Source organism: Physella acuta, unplaced genomic scaffold (genome assembly GCF_028476545.2).
Source record: "Physella acuta isolate Inbredline_101_S28 unplaced genomic scaffold, ASM2847654v3 ptg001480l, whole genome shotgun sequence".
In the NCBI taxonomy this organism is placed as follows: Eukaryota; Metazoa; Mollusca; class Gastropoda; family Physidae; genus Physella; species Physella acuta.
This window is the reverse complement of record NW_026732995.1, coordinates 208,319-231,410: the sequence shown is the minus strand read 5'-3', so window position 1 is coordinate 231,410 and position 23,092 is coordinate 208,319. Positions and strand designations below refer to the sequence as shown.

The following is a 23,092-nucleotide window of genomic DNA, read 5'->3' as shown; positions in this document are numbered from 1 at the left end:
GTCATATATAAATTGTTTTATTATTCACAAGTTTCCAACAAACTGAACAGACTACATTCAATGCATCTGAAAGGCAGACACACAAACTTGTAAGATATAAAAACAGCACCAGATCAATCAAATATATTGGTCAACTTTTTCATTGACAGTTATTTCTTATAACCCTCTTTGCCTAACCAAATTCATGTAGCTAATCAATATTCTGTGCAGTCATACAAGAGAAGAATCTTTGTGTGGGACCTCTTGGTCCTCTGATAATTTGTTAAAAAATATATTCAAATATCATTTAACAGGATGCTAATACAAATTAAAAATAAACCATAAATACAATCAGTCAGAAATAAAGGTATAAAGTGAATATAATCTGAAACCATTATTTAATACTTTGTTGTGATGCTGGAATGTGCAACATCAATGATTGCAAAAACTTTAATATGAAAACTTTTCAAATCATTTTTAAAATTTGCAACTTGACATATTTTTTGAACTTTTATTTCAATCATTTTGAAATAGTTTTTATAAATATAAAGAATAGCAAATGGTATTCTACATTTTTTTAAAAAAACAGTGATTTTATTCTATTAATAAAAATAACAACAGGTAAATTGAAATTCAAAAAATTCCAAAATATAAAAGAATACAAGCATCTAGAAAGAATTATGGTTCTTAGTATACAATTTATAAAAACTTGACAAACATTAAAAATGTGCAGGTAGAATTCAGATGATTTAGAAGTTGAACATTTCAAGATACTTGTCAAGCCTAAAAAGATTTTCACTAAAAATGGTATTTGACACTGGTTGGAAAGTAAAATTTCTTGACATAAAAAATTATGAATTATTAGGAACTAAAAGAAAAAAAAGTTTCTAAACATAATAGTTTCATTATATATTGCACACTCAAAAACAAATATTTTTGAAATACGAAAACAAATATATAAGCATTTATAAAAAAAAAAATCAAAATAGTGATTACAATATGTCAAGGTGCAGTACATAAAAAACTGAAAACTTAAGCTAACATCTTAAAGATTTAAAAAATTAAATCTTGTAATGAACAAATAACTGAAGTAAATAAATATCACTGCATGGCTCATTTGGTCGGTTAAAAAAAGTAAAACAAAAATCAACAATAGGTCTACATTTCTTTATATAATAACGTGGTCTTTTGTCACCCACTCAACTGTTATTTAGCCTGTTATAGAAGTGATAACTACACTGTTATTTAGCCTGTCTGTTATAGAAGTGATCTCTACAATGTTGTGTGCCTGTTATATATAAACTCCCTGAGGTCTTCTTTGAAGGTTGTAACAGAATTTAAAAAAAAACAACTTTAAGCAGAAAACCATAGGTATTTATTGAATTTACTGAAAAAAATTAGGATTTAGGACATTATCTCCCCTCTTTTACCCTAGCTGTAACATTTAAAGTTACGATTAGGTTGATTTGTAATTGGCGGAGGTGTGAGGATGGGTGAAGGGGGTAAGGTCCTACAGTAGGGTTTTGGATGGCGTAACATACAGGGGGGGGGGGGGCGGGTATTTGTGCAGATGGCAGGAAAGTAACCAAGGGGTAATGTTGTGCTCCCAGAAATGATGAGGTGGCAGGTGTTGTATAATTGTGGGTCAACTAAAAGCTATCAGTCATTGTAAAAAAAAAGTTAAGTTCCCCTTTTGAGTTTGACAGTCTAAGCTGCAAGTGAAGTAAAGTTCACCTATTTTTGTGACCTCTGCATATGAAGGTTAGCACTGAGCCAGCTGCCTTTACTTTCCTTAACATGAGTCAGGTACTCATCACAGCTGGGTGGGCTTAGTCGTATGCTCTACCATCAAACCATGCTGTCCCATATCCATCATTGTAACTCGCATAATTATGGTGCAGTAAAACATTCAGTCATTGCTGCCTTTAGGTATCAGTCACAGTGACAGGAAGTCACCTGGGCAGAGAGGAGCAAATATCACAGATGGGCCATCTCTGAAGGCTAGAGAGAGTTGGATTAACATATTCATATGCCTGCACTAAACACAAAATATCAGGCCAATGATGAAATTAACATATTCATATGCCTGTGCTAAAACTAAATCAATACATCAGGCAAATAATGTGAGCAATATTTTAAGTTGGTCTCCTTAGATACAAAATAATTTTAAAAAAATGTTTTATAAAACCATGACCTACACAAGTGAACACCAAGAACACATTTTTTTCTGAGCTTGTAAAGATAAGGTACAAAAATAGATGGTAAAAGTATATTTGAATACAGAAACCCACACCCATCAACTTAAACAAAAAAGTAGAAAACAATGTGTTATTTAGTCCTGAAAACTGAACCTAGAGGTGAGATCATCAAAGTTAGCCACAGTGTCTGGTTACAAGTCTTAGTGACAATATATAAGTTTCAATTGTTTGAATTCATTTGCATATTCCCTAGCGCTCTAATGTAAATTAGAGTGATCAGTCTATTAATAAATGCAGATATACATTCAATACTTTGTAGATTTATTAACTTGGTGACATTTAGGACTTGGCCATTTTGGATAAATTTACACATAAAGTGCACACAGTCAGTAGAGATGTACACTTAAACTATGCCTACATACCCTGGGCCTTGGTTACCAACAGCCAGTCAACTAAATCAATATCTCGAGTTAGGAATACAAATGCCATTCAATTAAGAGCAATGTTTAAAAAATAAACTGTTACACAAAGTTTGAAATGTTTATCTTTAACGTTTGCTGTCTGAAGGTTGACTGGGCATGAAATGTTTTTTTTTTACTCAGAGGCTGAAGAGCTAATGCCGTCAAACTAAAAGTAGTTTCTTTCAGTGCTGTGGTGAATTAAAACGAGCTTGAATTACATTTACACCTGTTACAGGCACAGAGATGTGGCTGCCCACCTCTAACAATAGAAACAGGATGTACAGCTACATACTCAAAGGTTTTTCTCCACTGGGAAGATTTTTATAAATATTTCAGTTAAACAGGAAGTGAAAAAAATGTGGCTCTTATTGAACATTTTCTTAAAAAGAAATTTATTTTTACAAATAAAAATAGGAAAAAGTGACATTAGTGTGACTTCACTTGAAATTGGGGCCAACAAATTCCCAGCACGCAACTAGATGATCTGCACATCATTCACTAGATGATCTGCACATCATTCACTAGATGATCTGCACATCATTCACTAGATGATCTGCACATCATTCACTAGATGATCTGCACATCATTCACTAGATGATCTGCACATCATTCACTAGATGACATGCACATCATTCACTAATCTGCTCATCATTCACTAGATGATGTGCACATCATTCACTAGATGATCTGTACATCATCTATTAAGTAAAAAGATAGATTAACAAGTCAAGAAACACTAAAATTTTTAAAAATACTAATAAAAGTTGGTACTATGGCAGGATTATGGAGGATAACATATATGCTCAGTGTCATACATAGGTCACAGTCAATACAAAATGTCATTTCAGGTCATGGAAGGTTTCAATGCTGTTAAAAAAAGAAGCTGCTGTATAAAAAAAAATGTGTGTATAGTCAAATTGGATAGTGGTAGAGAATTTTCACAGAAAATACTTTACCAGTTGCTGTCAAAGTTGAAAATAAAAGCACAATTACCAATTTTGTTAAGGCAGAATCAAAGGCAGAGTAAGGTGTAGCCTAGTTTACATAACATTTGCATGTTTAGTACATAAAGGCATATCTTAATGGGATTTACACATCTCACACTTTTATTACATGAAACAGTTGAACTTAAATTACACTATACAAGATATGCAAGCTATATATGAACTTTACAAAACTAAGCATTAGCTTATACAGTATATTTACATGATGGAGAAAAAAGAAAGAACTATAATGCAGAAATTTAGTAACAATTTTTAAAATAATCAAAAACTATATTTATAGAAATGAAGAAATAATGCAATGGGGTCAATGCTTGTTTTAGTCAAAGTTCTATCACTAGATAATAGAACTATCAAAGTTCCCTTTATTAACTACTAATTTGCTACGGTTTGGATACATTGTTTAGTATAGTATATAAATATTTTAAAATACAACAATTTTCAAAAGAACACACAAAAATAAAAGTATAAAGTAGTAGACACCAACTGAGTGATGTCATTTATCCACATAATTCCATCAAGCTACATATTTAGTGGCTAAACTGATCTACTGGCTAATGAACACCTATGGTGGGCTTGAGCCAACTAGATGGACACATTTCTCTCTCTCAATATAAGCTTAGGTGTGTTTATGTGTGGGTGGGGGTGTGTACATACACACATAACCACACACAGATGAAATGGATATATAACAATAGATATGAATGAATGACTACATTGTTATTTTTACCCTGATATCTAACTTTTTTTTTGCAATACTTTAAAACAAAAATAAAATAAATGATAAAGTGAATAAATAGAAATTTCAGTTAAAAAGGGTAAGTGTATAATGGCATTTACAGAACAAACTGTTTATTAAATTAAGAAATATATACAGAATAAATAAACAACCAATTATTAAGAAAAGCTCACAGCATCAGTGGTTAGAAAAAATTTGACAAAAATTTCTTAAATAATGCAGCAAAATCACAATTAAAATAAAAAGATGATTTTATTTTGAATCAGCTCATCTTTTTTTTTTTTAAATAAAAATATTTGTAAACTTGAATTGTCCAAATTAACAAAGAGATTTAAAAAATGGTCTGTAATGACAGAAAAATGTTTTTAAATAACTTGTTTTTATAAAAGCTATGGTATTTAACACACACATAAAAAGAGATAGCAATGACAAGATACAAAGTTAAAACACTGTTAATGTTAGGGAAGTTTGCAAACAGTTCTCAAATCATATTACATTAACAACATATGAAATTCAAATTGAATGGTTTACCTTATTCCAGTCTCTTCTATTCCATCTTATCTTTCTGTTTTACACTTGTCTGAAACTTTCAATGATATTAAAACCCATGTGATGGATGTTTTAAGGTTACAAAATGACATATAGATGAACCCTGAGGTGATTAAGAGAGTTCTTTAAAAACATCTAGTAAAGTGTTGATGCCTAGTATAAAGCCATGATCTGCTCCTATATGTTTGACAGTGTCACCTTCAAAACCATCAAATGTTGCATGGGCAAAGTCCACAATACGCAGAATAACAGGACTGTGTGAACTTTGACCTCTGGGTTGTGGATTGAGTTGCTCATTGGGTTCACATCCTTCAACCTCACTGTCTTGTATCATCTCATTTTCTCTTTCAGTCAAATCAGTGTCTGCTACATGGGAATCTGATTGACATGTTTTCTCATTGTTGCTGTCTGACTGTACAGAATCAGAGTTACACTTGGAGATATGACAAGAGTCTGACTCACTGTGTACATGGCCATCATAGATAATGAGTAAAGAGCAGGAATAGAACCTGTACCCTTCTAGCTGTTCTATCACCTGCTTCAAGCTGTTCAGCTGGGATAAAATTGGCTTCACTAATTCTTGACGCAGTTTTTGACCATTGTCCAAAAAGTTAACTATTTCTAATTTTAGGTCATCATCTGAAAGCTGACGACCAAACATTTTATCTCGAGAAATGTACGCATTTTTTTCAACATTGAAAACCTGAAAATTTAAAACAAAGTTCTAGAAAATAATTGGAATGTGTTTCTGACACATTTAAACATGGTGAATAATTGACAAATAGGTTACCCAGCAGAGTTTTGACGGCCGACGATAAAGTTGTTCAACAGCTACATACGTTATGCACTAGACAATTTTAAGATCACAACTGAATATTTGTATAGATGTTTAAAAAATAAAAATCTCCCATTTATGGATGACTCCTTAAATAAAAATGTAATGTTAACGAATTCCAGACAAAAGTGTCGTAGACTATGCGTCAAATTTTACTTACCAAATGGTCCAAAACGTCACCTAGAAAGTAACGTGACAAATTAAACCCTAATATCACCTCTGTCATACCCCCCCCCTTATGAGTCTGGAGGAGAAAAATATGAGCTGACCTTCATCCCACACAGCCTGAGGCCCAGGGAATGGGATGTTGTTGTTCTGCACTTGTTCTCTTGGTAAATGACTTTTTCTGGGGGGGCGTCATCCCCATGTTGTCTCACACCCATCTTCAGATCCAGGACACAGGGGTGTTTGAAGTACGACATCAAGTCTTCTAGTAGCATGAAATCTTGACTAGTTAAGGAAACATTTTCAGATACACTGGGGTCTACAGAGTGGGGTCTGCAGGGTGGGGTCTACAGGGTGGGGTCTACAGGGTGGGGTCTACAGGGTGGGATCTACAGGGTGGGGGTCTACAGGGTGGGGTCTACAGGGTGGGGTCTACAGGGTGGGGTCTACAGGGGGGGGTCTAGAGGGTGGGGTCTACAGGGTGGGATCTACAGGGTGGGGGTCTACAGGGTGGGGTCTACAGGGTGGGGTCTACAGGGTGGGGTCTACAGGGTGGGATCTACAGGGTGGGGGTCTACAGGGTGGGGTCTACAGGGTGGGGTCTACAGGGTGGGGTCTACAGGGTGGGGTCTAGAGGGTGGGGTCTACAGGGTGGGGTCTACAGGGTGGGTCTACAGGGTGGGTCTACAGGGTGGGGTCTAGAGGGTGGGGTCTACAGGGTGGGATCTACAGGGTGGGGTCTACAGGGTGGGGTCTACAGGGTGGGTCTACAGGGTGGGTCTAGAGGGTGGGGTCTGCAGGGTGGGGTCTAGAGGGTGGGGTCTACAGGGTGGGGTCTACAGGGTGGGGTCTGCTGGGTGGGGTCTACAGGGTGGGGTCTACAGGGTGGGGTCTACTGGGTGGGTCTAGAGGGTGGGGTCTGCAGGGTGGTCTAGAGGGTGGGGTCTACAGGGTGGGGGTCTACAGGGTGGGGCCTACAGGGTGGGGTCTACAGGGTGGGGTCTAGAGGGTGGGGTCTGCTGGGGGGGCCTACAGGGTGGGGCCTACAGGGTGGGCCTACAGGGTGGGGTCTACAGGGTGGGTCTACAGGGTGGGGTCTGCTGGGTGGAATATACAGGGGGGGTCTACAGGGTGGGTCTACAGGGTGGGGTCTACAGGGTGGGGTCTACAGGGGGGGCCTACAGGGTGGGGTCTACAGGGTGGGGTCTAGAGGGTGGGGTCTACTGGGTGGGTCTAGAGGGTGGGGTCTGCAGGGTGGTCTAGAGGGTGGGGTCTACAGGGTGGGGTCTACAGGGTGGGGTCTACAGGGTGGGGTCTACAGGGTGGGGTCTACAGGGTGGGGTCTACAGGGTGGGGTCTACAGGGTGGGGTCTACAGGGTGGGGTCTACAGGGTGGGGTCTACAGGGGGGGCCTACAGGGTGGGCCTACAGGGTGGGGCCTACAGGGTGGAATATACAGAGGGGGGGTATAGAGGGTGGGGTCTACAGGGTGGGATCTGGAGGATGGTTAGCTGGATACTGTACTATTGTGGAGCTGTTAAAGGATACTGTAACAAACACCATTGCCATTGTGTGTGCAGCTAGTTTTGCTGAGAGCTCTGATACGGTCTGCATTCAGTGGCAGGGGTTCTGTTAAATCCTCCTCAGCATCTTCCTTCTGCTGCCAGCTGTCTGAAGTCTCGCTGCTAACATCACTCTCTTCTGAGCAGTCCCGGATCTTTAATGGGATTTGTGTCATTCCTGCAACACATATTAGAACAGCCAGCTTAAGTAAGGCACTCTCCTAGCTATTGTTTCTTGTTAGGTCAGAGTCAAGTCAAGATAAGTACAGGTTTCCATTCACATAAACCAGTCTAAGTACACAGACCACAGTCTAAGTACACAGACCACAGTCTAAGTACACAGACCACAGTCTGAGTACACATACCACTGTCTGAGTACACATACCACAGTCTAAGTACACAGACCACAGTCTCAGTACACAGACCACAACGTAAGTACACAGACCACAGTTTATGTACACAGACCACAGTGTAATAACTTTGACTACATGACGTATTTTCGGACATGCAGCAGTATTTTTCTTGTAGCATAGCCGCCCATATTCCTTACCAAAACATCTTCAATGTTTTAATACTCAACAGTGGTTGTTAACCTTTTTGGCGGTACCGAAACCCCACCCGTTTCATACGGACAAGAACAGAACCCTTCTTGATAGTTATATTGTCCGCACTGATATAATCCGATTGTGAATCATATGAGTCGGGAGTGTGTTTTGATATACGATGAACCCCTGAGACGGACACACCAAACCCTGAGATGGAACTACATGACATAATATGGTGGAACTACGGGACCTAACATGGTGGAACTACGGGACCTAACATGGTGGAACTACGGGACCTAATATGGTGGAACTACTTGACCTAACATGGCGGAACCACATAACATAATATCGCGGAATTACGGGACCTATTAGTGTCCCGCCCCCCTCGAACGAAATGGAATTTATATAGAAAATATATACTTTTAACAGTGTCCCTGTCCCTCTCCCCCAAGAAAAATGTCTGGAAAAAACACTCGACTACAAGACCGAACCTAGCGGGACTACATGAGATAACACGCTTTGTCTAACGGTGATGGCAATAAAGAGAGGCAAAAGCTTTTTCTAGTTAAGTGACAATTTTTATTTACGTTTCCATAGTGACCAGTAAACATGACAAAATCTATTTACACTTACAGCCAAATTTAATTATCTCTAGCATCCCACGCCATAGCACATGTATATTTTATACACGTTACCATGACAACAGTTTTAACAGACAAGCTGCCAATACACTAATTGTTCTATTCCCTAATGTAAGATCTGGTCGCTGTTAGGTGCCGAACATGACCCGATGTTAGCCAGATTGACGCAAGTACACTATTGCAGGACACACATTTACCTCAGTACACTCTACTAGAGGCCACAGATTTACCTCAGTACACTCTACAAGAGGCCACAGAGTTAATTCAGTACACTCTACTAGAGGCCACAGATTTACCTCAGTACACTCTACTAGAGGCCACAGAGTTAATTCAGTACACTCTACTAGAGGCTACAGATTTACCTCAGTACACTCTACTAGAGGCCACAGATTTACCTCAGTACACTCTACTAGAGGCCACAGATTTACCTCAGTACACTCTACTAGAGGCCACAGATTTACTTCAGTACACTCTAATAGAGGCCACAGATTTACCTCAGTACACTCTACTAGAGGCTACAGATTTACCTCAGTACACTCTACTAGAGGCTACAGATTTACCTCAGTACACTCTACTAGAGGCCACAGATTTACCTCAGTACACTCTACTAGAGGCTACAGATTTACCTCAGTACACTCTAGAGGCCACGGATTTACCTCAGTACACTCTACTAGAGGCCACAGATTTACCTCAGTACACTCTACTAGAGGCCACAGATTTACCTCAGTACACTCTACTAGAGGCTACAGATTAATCCCAATGATACCCAGAAGTGGTGTGTCTGATATCCCAATGTCTAGAGAAGTGATGTGTCTGATACCCCAATGTCTAGAGAAGTGGTGTGTCTGATATCCCAATGTCTATAGAAGTGGTGTGTCTGATATCCCAATGTCTATAGAAGTGATGTGTCTGATATCCCAATGTCTATAGAAGTGGTGTGTCTGATATCCCAATGTCTAGAGAAGTGGTGTGTCTGATATCCCAATGTCTAGAGAAGTGGTGTGTCTGATACCCCAATGTCTAGAGAAGTGGTGTGTCTGATACCCCAATGTCTAGAGAAGTGGTGTGTCTGATATCCCAATGTCTATAGAAGTGGTGTGTCTGATATCCCAATGTCTAGAGAAGTGGTGTGTCTGATATCCCAATGTCTAGAGAAGTGATGTGTTTGATATCCCAATGTCTAGAGAAGTGGCGTGTCTGAAATCCCAATGTCTATAGAAGTGATGTGTCTGATATCCCAATGTCTAGAGAAGTGGTGTGTCTGATATCCCAATGTCTATAGAAGTGATGTGTCTGATACCCCAATGTCTAGAGAAGTGGTGTGTCTGAAATCCCAATGTCTATAGAAGTGATGTGTCTGATATCCCAATGTCTAGAGAAGTGATGTGTCTGATACCCCAATGTCTAGAGAAGTGGTGTGTCTGAAATCCCAATGTGTATAGAAGTGATGTGTCTGATATCCCAATGTCTAGAGAAGTGATGTGTCTGATATCCCAATGTCTAGAGAAGTGGTGTGTCTGAAATCCCAATGTCTATAGAAGTGATGTGTCTGATATCCCAATGTCTAGAGAAGTGGTGTGTCTGATATCCCAATGTCTATAGAAGTGATGTGTCTGATACCCCAATGTCTAGAGAAGTGGTGTGTCTGAAATCCCAATGTCTATAGAAGTGATGTGTCTGATATCCCAATGTCTAGAGAAGTGGTGTGTCTGATACCCCAATGTCTAGAGAAGTGGTGTGTCTGATACCACAATGTCATGAGAAGTGGTGTGTCTGATACCCCAATGTCTATAGAAGTGATGTGTCTGATACCCCAATGTCTAGAGAAGTGATGTGTCTGATACCCCAATGTCTTGTGCTAGAAGTGGTGTGTCTGATACCCCAATATCTAGAGAAGTGGTGTGTCTGATACCCCAATGTCTAGAGAAGTGGTGTGTCTGATACCCCAATATCTAGAGAAGTGGTGTGTCTGATACCCCAATGTCTAGAGAAGTGGTGTGTTTGATACCCCAATGTCTAGAGAAGTGGTGTGTCTGATACCCCAATGTCTAGAGAAGTGATGTGTCTGATACCCCAATGTCTTGTGCTAGAAGTGGTGTGTCTGATACCCCAATGTCTTGTGCTAGAAGTGGTGTGTCTGATACCCCAATATCTAGAGAAGTGGTGTGTCTGATACCCCAATGTCTAGAGAAGTGGTGTGTCTGATACCCCAATGTCTAGAGAAGTGGTGTGTCTGATACCCCAATGTCTAGAGAAGTGGTGTGTCTGATACCCCAATGTCTAGAGAAGTGGTGTGTCTGATACCCCAATGTCTAGAGAAGTGGTGTGTCTGATACCCCAATGTCTTGTGCTAGAAGTGGTGTGTCTGATACCCCAATATCTAGAGAAGTGGTGTGTCTGATACCCCAATGTCTAAAGAAGTGGTGTGTCTGATACCCCAATGTCTAGAGAAGTGGTGTGTCTGATACCCCAATGTCTAGAGAAGTGGTGTGTCTGATACCCCAATGTCTAGAGAAGTGGTGTGTCTGATACCCCAATGTCTAGAGAAGTGGTGTGTCTGATACCCAAATGTCTAGAGAAGTGATGTGTCTGATACCCCAATGTCTAGAGAAGTGGTGTGTCTGATACCCCAATGTCTGGTGCTAGAAGTGGTGTGTCTGATACCCCAATGTCTAGAGAAGTGATGTGTCTGATACCCCAATGTCTAGAGAAGTGGTGTGTCTGATACTCCAATGTCTAGAGAAGTGGTGTGTCTGATACCCCAATGTCTAGAGAAGTGGTGAGTCTGATACCCCAATGTCTAGAGAAGTGGTGTGTCTGATACCCCAATATCTAGAGAAGTGATGTGTCTGATACCCCAATGTCTGGTGCTAGAAGTGGTGTGTCTGATACCCCAATGTCTAGAGAAGTGGTGTGTCTGATACCCCAATGTCTAGAGAAGTGGTGTGTCTGATACTCCAATGTCTGGTGCTAGAAGTGGTGTGTCTGATACTCCAATGTCTAGAGAAGTGGTGTGTTTGATACCCCAATGTCTAAAGAAGTGGTGTGTCTGATATCCCAATGTCTAGAGAAGTGATGTGTCTGATACCCCAATGTCTGGTGCTAGAAGTGGTGTGTCTGATATCCCAATGTCTAGAGAAGTGGTGTGTCTGATACCCCAATGTCTAGAGAAGTGGTGTGTCTGATACCCCAATGTCTGGTGCTAGAAGTGGTGTGTCTGATACCCCAATGTCTAGAGAAGTGGTGTGTCTGATACCCCAATGTCTAGAGAAGTGGTGTGTCTGATACCCCAATGTCTAGAGAAGTTGTGTGTCTGATACCCCAATGTCTAGAGAAGTGGTGTGTCTGATACCCCAATGTCTAGAGAAGTGGTGTGTCTGATACCCCAATGTCTAGAGAAGTGGTGTGTCTGATACCCCCAATGTCTAGAGAAGTGGTGTGTCTGATACCACATAGTCTAGAGAAGTGATGTGTCTGATACCCCAATGTCTAGAGAAGTGGTGTGTCTGATACCCCAATGTCTAGAGAAGTGGTGTGTCTGATACCCCAATATCTAGAGAAGTGGTGTGTCTGATACCCCAATGTCTAGAGAAGTGGTGTGTCTGATACCCCAATGTCTAGAGAAGTGGTGTGTCTGATACCCCAATGTCTAGAGAAGTGGTGTGTCTGATACCCCAATGTCTAGAGAAGTGGTGTGTCTGATACCCCAATGTCTGGTGCTAGAAGTGGTGTGTCTGATACCCCAATGTCTAGAGAAGTGGTGTGTCTGATACCCCAATGTCTAGAGAAGTGGTGTGTCTGATACCCCAATGTCTAGAGAAGTGATGTGTCTGATACCCCAATGTCTGGTGCTAGAAGTGGTGTGTCTGATACCCCAATGTCTAGAGAAGTGGTGTGTCTGATACCCCAATGTCTAGAGAAGTGGTGTGTCTGATACCCCAATGTCTAGAGAAGTGGTGTGTCTGATACCCCAATGTCTAGAGAAGTGGTGTGTCTGATACCCCAATGTCTAGAGAAGTGGTGTGTCTGATACCCCAATGTCTAGAGAAGTGGTGTGTCTGATACCCCAATGTCTAGAGAAGTGGTGTGTCTGATACCCCAATGTCTGGTGCTAGAAGTGGTGTGTCTGATACCCCAATGTCTAGAGAAGTGGTGTGTCTGATACCCCAATGTCTAGAGAAGTGGTGTGTCTGATACCTCAATGTCTAGAGAAGTGGTGTGTCTGATACCCCCAATGTCTAGAGAAGTGGTGTGACTGATATTTCTTGTACACTTAAATGACTTGATGCCAGTATTTATTATCGAACAGAAATGAACAATTTGAGTTTACCTTTCAACTGCGGCACGAATGGCTTCAAGATGTGGGGAAGGTTTGTGTAGAACTGGTATTCTCTGGGGATCATACATTTCCCGATGGTCTCCTCGTCCAGGCGGAGAATTAAAGACTGACCAGCCACCTGATGGTCAAACAGTTTAAAGCCGCGTTGTGTGGGCATTCTCGCTTTGATGAAATCAGTCTCTTGGATGCTGCTCATATCCTGTACAGATGAGAGAAGAACAACGCCCACCTTACTCACTGCGCACATGATGCAGTCTCTGCAGTATAAACAAACGATAATTTCTTGGAATATACACACTAGTGCTATTGAAAAGCAGATCAGTCCATTAAAAAAATGCGAAACGTTTTAAAACGATGCCTGCGGCCGTGCTAGAGGAAGACAAATGTCTATGTATTGTGCCAGACGCTACAGCCCAGTTTCTTCACTCTACGACTCTCTCCATGTAGTCCAACATATCAAAACAAACCTCGAGAATCAAAGGGCCAGAACTATCGATTTCACGTCCTGTGTCACATCATTCATAGCAGCCTAATAACAACAGTCACGATTTAACGCTAGTGAAATTCTGGGATCAATTCGCCATTCAACCAGTGGCCGTGTGTCTCTTGGCGCGTGCGTGTGTGTGTTGGGCGGGGTAGGGTGGGTTCACAACTTATGGAACATTTGTTTATTTACGGGACTACACACAGACGAAATGGCCTGACCTTGCCGTACTATTGATTTTATCCGACCTATAGTCTCGTTTCACAACACAGCTGAAAGCACCAGTGAAACCAATGGCTGTGTGCAAGGGCTTTTTACCAAAACATACAAGAAATAAACCAATCGATTCAACCAAAACATACGAGAAATAAACTTAAACCAATCGATTCAACCAAAACATACGAGAAATAAACTTAAACCAATCGATTCAACCAAAACACACGAGAAATAAACTTAACCAAATCGATTCAACCAAAACACACGAGAAATAAACTTAACCCAATCGATTCAACCAAAACACACGAGAAATAAACTTAACCAAATCGATTCAACCAAAATACACGAGAAATAAACTTAAACCAATCGATTCAACCAAAAACACACGAGAAATAAACTTAAACCAATCGATTCAACCAAAAACACACGAGAAATAAACTTAACCAAATCGATTCAACCAAAACACACGAGAAATAAACTTAAAACAATCTGTTCAACCAAAACACACGAGAAATAAACTTAAACCAATCGATTCAACCAAAACACACGAGAAATAAACTTAAACCAATCGATTCAACTAAAACACACGAGAAATAAACCAATCGATTCAACCAAAACACACGAGAAATAAACTTAAACCAATCGATTCAACCAAAACACACGAGAAATAAACTTAACCCAATCGATTCAACCAAAGCACACGAGAAATAAACTTAACCAAATCGATTCAACCAAAACACACGAGAAATAAACTTAACCCAATCGATTCAACCAAAACACACAAGAAATAAACTTAAACCAATCGATTCAACCAAAACACACGAGAAATAAACTTAAACCAATCGATTCAACCAAAACACACGAGAAATAAACTTAACCCAATCGGTTCAACCAAAACACACGAGAAATAAACCAATCGATTCAACCAAAACACACGAGAAATAAACTTAACCCAATCGATTCAACCAAAACACACGAGAAATAAACTTAACCCAATCGGTTCAACCAAAACACACGAGAAATAAACTTAACCCAATCGGTTCAACCAAAACACACGAGAAATAAACTTAACCCAATCGATTCAACCAAAACGCACGAGAAATAAACTTAAACCAATCGGTTTAACCAAAACACGAGTAATGAGCTTAACCCACTAATTAGATATCAAATCAGACGTTTTATTATTACACAACACTATTCGGTAATTAAAGTCGATTGAAAAATAAATGAACAGAATCAATTAATTTATAGAGAAAAAACGTATATATCCCGAAACAGCTTTAAAGCATTACATAATATATTTGTATTGCATTCTGGTATTAAAAGTGAAGCATAAGCAAGCCTGCAGTGTCAAATTATTCGACCAATCATTGTAAATTTTGATTATATAAAAATAAAGTAAAATGTAGTTATATAGCAGGATATATTTCTAGCCCCTCCCCCTCCCCGTAAAAAGCGATGACATACCCTCCCCGTAAAAAGCGATGACATAATTTAAAGAAATGTCAAACCACCCCTCCCCGACTCAAGTTGTAAATGATGTGCACTATCCCTTTATTTTCATGATGGTTGCAAGTAAGACGACCAAATGTAGCATATCAAGATGAAAATACCTGGTGTTTGATGATCGATTACTAAAACATCAAAGGTAATGAAGGCAGTCCTAATTTAAAAATTCAGTGTAAAAACTGCAGAAGAAATGAACACATCACTCGATCACATAACGAGTGTCTAGTCGTGTGTTGCTAACGACAGCAGCAACAAACCTTTAAAAAATCCGACGGGAAACACATTCACGAATAACCGTTACTATGATTGGTAAATCGTCCAATGCGCACACGTGACGAGAGCCAGTGTCGTCTGCGACCAACACGCCGCTGTTCGCCAGCTTGGTGGGTATTGTTGTCAATCAGGGGAAGACAACTCTTGTCTACAGGTCAGCCCGGTACTCTCACTACCAGGGCGTCTTGAAAAAAAATCGATTCACATCAGCCAGTTATTAGCATTAACTTGTGTCCTCACGAGTTATGTAATGCACTTCAAATTGTTTTTTTTTTAAATTAATACCAATGTATATTTTTGTAACAAAATTAAAAACCTGCTGCCTTAAATCAATCAGTTTTTACAAATGCATTGTCTACGTGCGAATAAAAAACCCTTTAGTTTGGGATTAAAGTTATTAAAGAAGGCAGGCTGTTACATCATTCATATAAAACGAAAGAGAGTAGGTTCAATGTTGCCTGACCCAGCATAATGCTTAACGTTTTTTCCCTTTAAAATATTTTCCATGTGATTTTGATGTTTATAACTCTCCCCCTCCCGCCACCATGGTGCGTCCGCTGATATATATATATATATATATATATATATATATATATATATATATATATATATATATATATATATATATATATATATATATATATATATATATATATATATATATATATATATATATACACTAGCTGCATACCCGTGCTCCGCCACGGTAAATCATTTTGGAATGTACCAACTTGGGAAACTTAGGAACAGAACAAAACTAAACACAACACAAACGCAACACAAACATATCACAAACACAACCACAACACAACACAAAAGAAAACACAAACGCAACACACAAAAAACGCTCATAAATTTGCATTCACATTTTGCTAATTATATTATTGCAACAATAATTCCTTGTTGGAGGTCCGTAGATTTTGCATTCACATTTTTTTTATTAGCGTGAGTTGAATTTATTTTTAAATTACCTCCCTTGGAAAATTACAAAACAGTTTAATTTATTCGTTTTTTCGACCCTAAAATGTATCCACTTTTTCTAGGAATCTAAACGAAAATTATATTTGATATTGATCCTTTTGATATCCTTTAGCAATGTGCGTGTATTTAATATTTTCTTTATTTTATGCAAAAGCGTAAAAACAGTGGCAACTATAAAATAAATTTAAGTCGTTATATAAACAAACCCTACTCTATTAGTTTTTTTCTAAAATCTATAGCGATGACGGAAGGAAGGACTGACACACTACCACTAGGCTACTCGATTTACTGCGTTATAATGCAATGTTTTAGCTATAACTTTAACAATAGTTTTTTAATTAGGTTTAATCCATATATCACATTTCAAATACATATCTTCAAATTCGATAATATGATGAAATTAATTAGACGGACGACTAGGACAATATTTTTTGTCCAAAAAAAAATAATAAAAAGATTCGTTGAAAAAAATTGATAACTGTTTTTTGACGGAATTATTTGACTTTGGCTTAATCCCTTGTGGAACATAGGGCTTCATCCATACTTCCATTTTTGTTAATATTCCATCTCGAAGCAAAGATACATATACCATAACTTAAAGGACAATCAAAGAAATACCGCACTCGGAACAAGCCGAGTACAGTTGTGGGGTAAGGGCGCATATATGTGCTCAAATACCGTTTGCCAGAAGGCGTTTTTTCCCGAATGGACGTTTGTCCAAATGGGACTTATGCCCCTAAAAGGACTAACTATTAATAAACAAAATAAAAACATAAGCAAAATCTACTGGAATATAAATATAGAAAAAAAAAGTACAACAAACTCTGCCTAAGCCACTGCATGTGCACACATAATACATTATATGTTAAAACAAGATGAGACCAGATAATATTCCTCAGTTCCGCTCACTGTGTTAATTCAGGGCATAGAAATTCAACCGTGCCCTACTTGGCCAGACACGCTCCACTAGTCAGTAGTTCACAGAACTAGGTGACATCCAACAGTTACATTGTGTTCCACTCGTCCATTTAACCGTAACCAGAGAACAATAGCACGGATACATACCGCTGTGGTTATAACGCAAAATTGTCTTGGGAAAATGATGGTTATAACACGTAACTGTCTTGGGAAAATGATGGTCATAACACGTAACTGTCTTGGGAAAATGATGGTCATAACACGTAACTGTCTTGGGAAAATGATGGTTATAACATGTAACTGTCTTGGGAAAATGATGGTCATAACGCACGTAATTGTCTTGGGAAAATGATATTTATAGCACTTGTCTTGGGAAAATGATGGTTATATCACTTAATTGTCTTGGGAAAATGATGGTTATAACACTTGATTGTCTTGGGAAAATGATGATCATAATACGTAACTGTCTTGGGAAAATGATTCGTTTTTGAGAAATCTGAAATAGCGTACATTACTACTTCCGGTCAACGGAAATTACTCAAAATTTGAAAGATGGCAGAGAATTAGATCTTTTACTTGTATGTAAAATTTCGTTTATATGTATCAAATAGTACTCAAGTTATAGGCTTTTGAAAAGCCAAAAGTAGAATAAGTTCCAATTCTGGTTACCGGAAATCACTGAACAGTTGATACAGATCTACACATTTGATATAATACTTATATATGAAATATCATCAACCTAGCTGTAACGGTAGTCAAGTTATCGTATTCACAGACATACACACAGACACAAGGAAAAAATTGCAAAACTATGTTTTTCCGACTCAGGGATATGTAAAACGTCGAGATTTGTAAAAATCTCGATTTCGATTTTGTGCACGATTACAGTACTTCCTCAAAATTTCGTAAACGAGAAAGTACAAAATCGAGAGTTATTCAATAAAATTTCTGAAACTGTTTTTGGAAATTCTATTTGAGTACTAAAGATCTCCACCCTGCACAAACAAACAAATAAACTTGTTTCTGTGCAGTTCTATTTCCTCGCTTGGGTGAATATTGGGGTCAGTGTTAAGTGGAATGGGCGGGTGTCAACGGTCATACAGACGGTGTGTGTATGGACGTAAGAAACTTTAGTGCAATAGTTCTAGTCTGTTTGGTAATCATAAAGTTCAGGTGCTATAGAACTAATCTATTGAGACAAACCTAAAACTCAGGTGCTATAGAATTAATCTATTAGTTGAGACAAACCTAAACCTCAGATGATATAGAATTATTAATCTATTAGCTGAGACAAACCTAAAACTCAGATGATATAGAATTAATCTATTAGCTGAGAAAAACCTAAATCTCAGGTGCTATAGAATTAATCTATTATTTGAGAAAAACCTAAATCTCAGGTGCTATAGAATTAATCTATTAGTTGAGACAAACCTAAATCTCAGGTGCTATAGAATTAATATATTAGTTGAGACAAACCTAAATCTCAGGTGCTATAGAATTAATCTATTAGTTGAGACAAACCTAAACCTCAGGTGCTATAGAATTAATCTATTAGTTGAGACAAACCTAAATCTCAGGTGCTATAGAATTAATCTATTAGTTGAGACAAACCTAAATCTCAGGTGCTATAGAATTAATCTATTAGTTGAGACAAACCTAAACCTCAGGTGCTATAGAATTAATCTATTAGTTGAGACAAACCTAAACCTCAGGTGCTATAGAATTAATCTATTAGTTGAGACAAACCTAAATCTCAGGTGCTATAGAATTAATCTAGTAGTTGAGACAAACCTAAATCTCAGGTGCTATAGAATTAATCTATTAGTTGAGACAACCCTAAAACTCAGGTGCTATAGAATTAATCTATTAGTTGAGACAAACCTAAACCTCAGGTGCTATAGAATTAATCTATTAGTTGAGACAAACCTAAATCTCAGGTGCTATAGAATTAATCTAGTAGTTGAGACAAACCTAAATCTCAGGTGCTATAGAATTAATCTATTAGTTGAGACAACCCTAAAACTCAGGTGCTATAGAACTAATCTATTAGTTGAGACAACCCTAAAACTCAGGTGCTATAGAACTAATCTATTAGTTGAGAAAAACATTAAAAAAAAACCCCAACTCAAGTGCTATCTTTGTAAAGTATAGACGAATAACGTGCTGCCGCCAAAAACAATGTTTCAATTGTTAGTATTGTGATTACTGTATGGGGCGTTTTTTAGAGTATGTGGGTATTGTTCAGTATGTGAGCATTGTTGGTAAAGTACCACATACGGTATTCTGGAGTATGTGGGTATTGTTCAGTATGTGAGCATTGTTGGTAAAGTACCACATACGGTATTCTGGAGTATGTGGGTATTGTTCAGTATGTGGGCATTGTTGGTAAATTACCACTCACGGTGTTTGGAGTATCCAGGTATTGCTGTCTAGGGCAGAGGCATAGCGACCCTTCCCGGCGCCCGGGGACAAACTTTCAATTTGGCGCCCCATTTTTAAGCACCCCCCCCGTCAAACTTTCAATTTGCACCCCCCCCCCCCTCAAACTGCAAAAACGACATATTAGTTTGTTTTTACAACCCATTTTGGCGCCCCCTAAGGTCGGCGCCCGGGGAAATATGCCCCCCCATCACTACGCCTCTGGTCTAGGAGGAAGTAGAACTATCAAATGTGCGTATGCAGGAAGTTTACCTCGAGGCGCCGTAAAGTAACTTCAGTCTTTCATGTTTTATTTGGACACACTTGGCTACTACACGACACAACTTCTAATATGGTCAGAACAAAAATCTGATCACGTGACACAATATAACGTCAAGCCCTCAATGGAGGTAGGACGAGGTCAAGAGAACGACATGTAAACCAGATGTGTCCTTGTGACCCGGAAGTCGTTACAAAGTGACGTATGGGTGTGAGAAACACGGGGACAACTCGAGAAACCAGAGCTTTATGTATGTTATCAAGAAGGGGGCACTTAAGGCATCCTGACTGTATTTTTTCAAATGATAGCAAGGTTTCGTCAATAAGTTACAAATGGTAAACACAAAATTAAATAAATAAATAAAATAGCATGAGCACGATTGTGTCAAGGAGTTACCAATGGTAAACACACACACGCACACAATTAAAAAAAATAGCATGAGCAAGGTTTCGTGGAGATAATTACAAAAGTAAGGTGGTCGTTTTCACGAGCAGCGGTTGATACCACACTACCCACCACCAAACGATAACCTCCCCACCCGGCCCCGCAAAGAACATTATCAGCTACTTGTGTACCGATTAGAATCGTCAATCTATGTGGTCTGTGTTGGTGACGGTCAGCATGTACTGATGACCCTAGTAACCAAAAAATGAAGGATCAACGTGTATTGATGACCCTAGTAACCAAAAAAATGAAGGATCAACGTGTATTGATGACCCTAGTAACCAAAAAAATGAAGGATGAACGTGTATTGATGACCCTAGTAACCAAAAAAGTGAAGGATGAACGTGTATTGTTGACCCTAGTAACCAAAACATGAAGGATGAACGTGTATTGATGACCCAATCAGACTAGAGAGGAGCTAAAAGAAAAACCTCTGGATATATTAACAACACACTGTTGACAAAACGAGCCAAGTTTAAACAGTTCAGACTAACAGTAAGCATCTGTTTCCCTTTAATAAAAGTTCACATCTTTTAGCGCGGACTGTATACCTTTAATAAAAGTTCACAACTTTTAGCGCGGACTGTTAATGTGTTAATCATAGCGTAATCATCCCGATCACATTGCACACACACATTTTTTACGATAGTTGATTAGAACGTTGTTTCGTCCCGAATGTTGTGACTCAATCCTCACACTATAGTCATCGTGATCGACCGGCTAACTATTTTGATCAGCTTACTCTCTAGTCATTGCTATCGACTGGCTAACTATCTTGACCACTTGACCAACGTACTGGTAATCATGCAAACCGGTTAACTATCTTGACGAATGTACTCACTAGTAATAGTGCCGTCTACATGGTATAAATCCTTGGTTAGTATTGAATGTGTTGAGACCGTTTAGTCGGTGTACATTTGAATGAAGAAAGTGAAGTTGAAAAAAAAAAGGTGCAGTGAGCGTTAGATAGCAGCAGCAATCAGTCCTCCCGCCCCCACACATGAGTCAAGTGTTCCGCTAAGATAAGACAAGCCCAGTGTGTGAAGTGAGTCAGCCGTCTATCACAAGGTGAACCTGATAACGTTGGCTGAGGGGGGGGGGGGGGCAGTAAACAAAGAACATGTTCTTTTGTTGGATTGGCTTCAACGGATCAATTAATATTATTCGGCTAGATTGGGCTCAATCGGTTGTACAAATGTACCAAGTTGGTCTCTCATCTCAGTAGACCTGACATCATTAGACCTGATATCAGTAGACCTGACATCAGTAGACCTGACATCATTAGACCAGACATCGGCACACCTGACATCAGTAGACCTGACATCATTAGACCTGACATCAGTAGACCTGACATCAGTAGACCTGACATCAGTAGACCTGACATCATTAGACCAGACATCGGCACACCTGACATCAGTACACCTGACATCAGCACACCTGACATCAGTAGACCTGACATCAGCACACCTGACATCATTAGACCTGACATCATTAGACCTGACATCAGTAGACGTGACATCATTAGACCTGACATCAGCACATCTGACATCAGTAGACCTGACATCATTAGACCTGACATCAGTAGACGTGACATCATTAGACCTGACATCGGCACACCTGACATCATTAGACCTGACATTAGACCTGACATCACCACACCTGACATCAGCACATCTGACATCAGTAGACCTGACATCAGTAGACCTGACATCAGCACACCTGACATCAGTAAACATGACACCAGCACACCTGACATCAGCACATCTGACATCAGTAGACCTGACATCAGTAGACCTGACATCAGCACACCTGACATCAGTAAACATGACACCAGCACACCTGACATCAGCACATCTGACATCAGTAGACCTGACATCAGTAGACCTGACATCAGCACACCTGACATCAGTAAACATGACACCAGCACACCTGACATCAGCACATCTGACATCATTACACCTGACATCAGCACATCTGACATCAAACTAGTGCCACTAAACATTTTAATTCACAGAACGATGACAATGTTCACATCATTTGATACTAAATTCATCAACAGAGGGGGAAATCCTGCAGATAAAAAATAAAAGCAAACATAGTCTAGACTACCGGCTCACGCTGAGCAGGTGGCGTAGGCTGGATTTTATCTGGGGGGGGGGGTAAACCCCAAAAGTCTGCCAGTCTATCAATCTATATATCTATCCACCAACTGTTGCCAATAGCTGTAATCTTCGAGACAATCTTAATTTCGTGAGGGATGGGTGGAGGTAACCTCCCTCCCACCCCCTGTCTACAGCGTTGAACACTGCCGTCTGACATACAAACAGGCCAATTAATTGTAACAAAAAAAGGAAGCCACGAATCGCTTGACTGAGTACTTTGTATGCAACTTTTTTTACACCCCCCCCACCCCACCGTCAATTGATAGGACAATTAGCTGTAGCGTAGGCCTACTTATATTAACCACATTTAAAAAAAAATGTCTTTTGATTCTCGACACCGAAAAAACCAGCAGAACTGGATTTGATAATTACATCACTAGTATGTACCCCAAT

At 39.3% G+C, this 23,092-nt stretch overlaps 1 protein-coding gene across 7 annotated transcripts in view; it reads right to left on the bottom strand.

The window, feature by feature from the left end:
- Window positions 1-2: 2 nt before the first annotated feature.
- LOC131928271 (inositol hexakisphosphate kinase 1) overlaps window positions 3-23,092 on the bottom strand; it is a 32,212-nt gene continuing 9,122 nt past the window's right edge. For 4 of the 7 annotated variants that reach the window (XM_059284256.1, XM_059284254.1, XM_059284255.1 and 1 more), the window contains 4 exons: window positions 13,006-13,213; window positions 7,476-7,667; window positions 6,032-6,207; window positions 3-5,630 (listed from right to left, as the gene is read on the bottom strand). In XM_059284256.1, coding sequence (XP_059140239.1) covers window positions 5,040-5,630; window positions 6,032-6,207; window positions 7,476-7,667; window positions 13,006-13,210 — 1,164 coding nt within the window. In that variant the 5' untranslated portion in view covers window positions 13,211-13,213 and the 3' untranslated portion in view covers window positions 3-5,039. The other 3 variants (XM_059284253.1, XM_059284251.1, XM_059284252.1) reach the window with 3 other exon arrangements.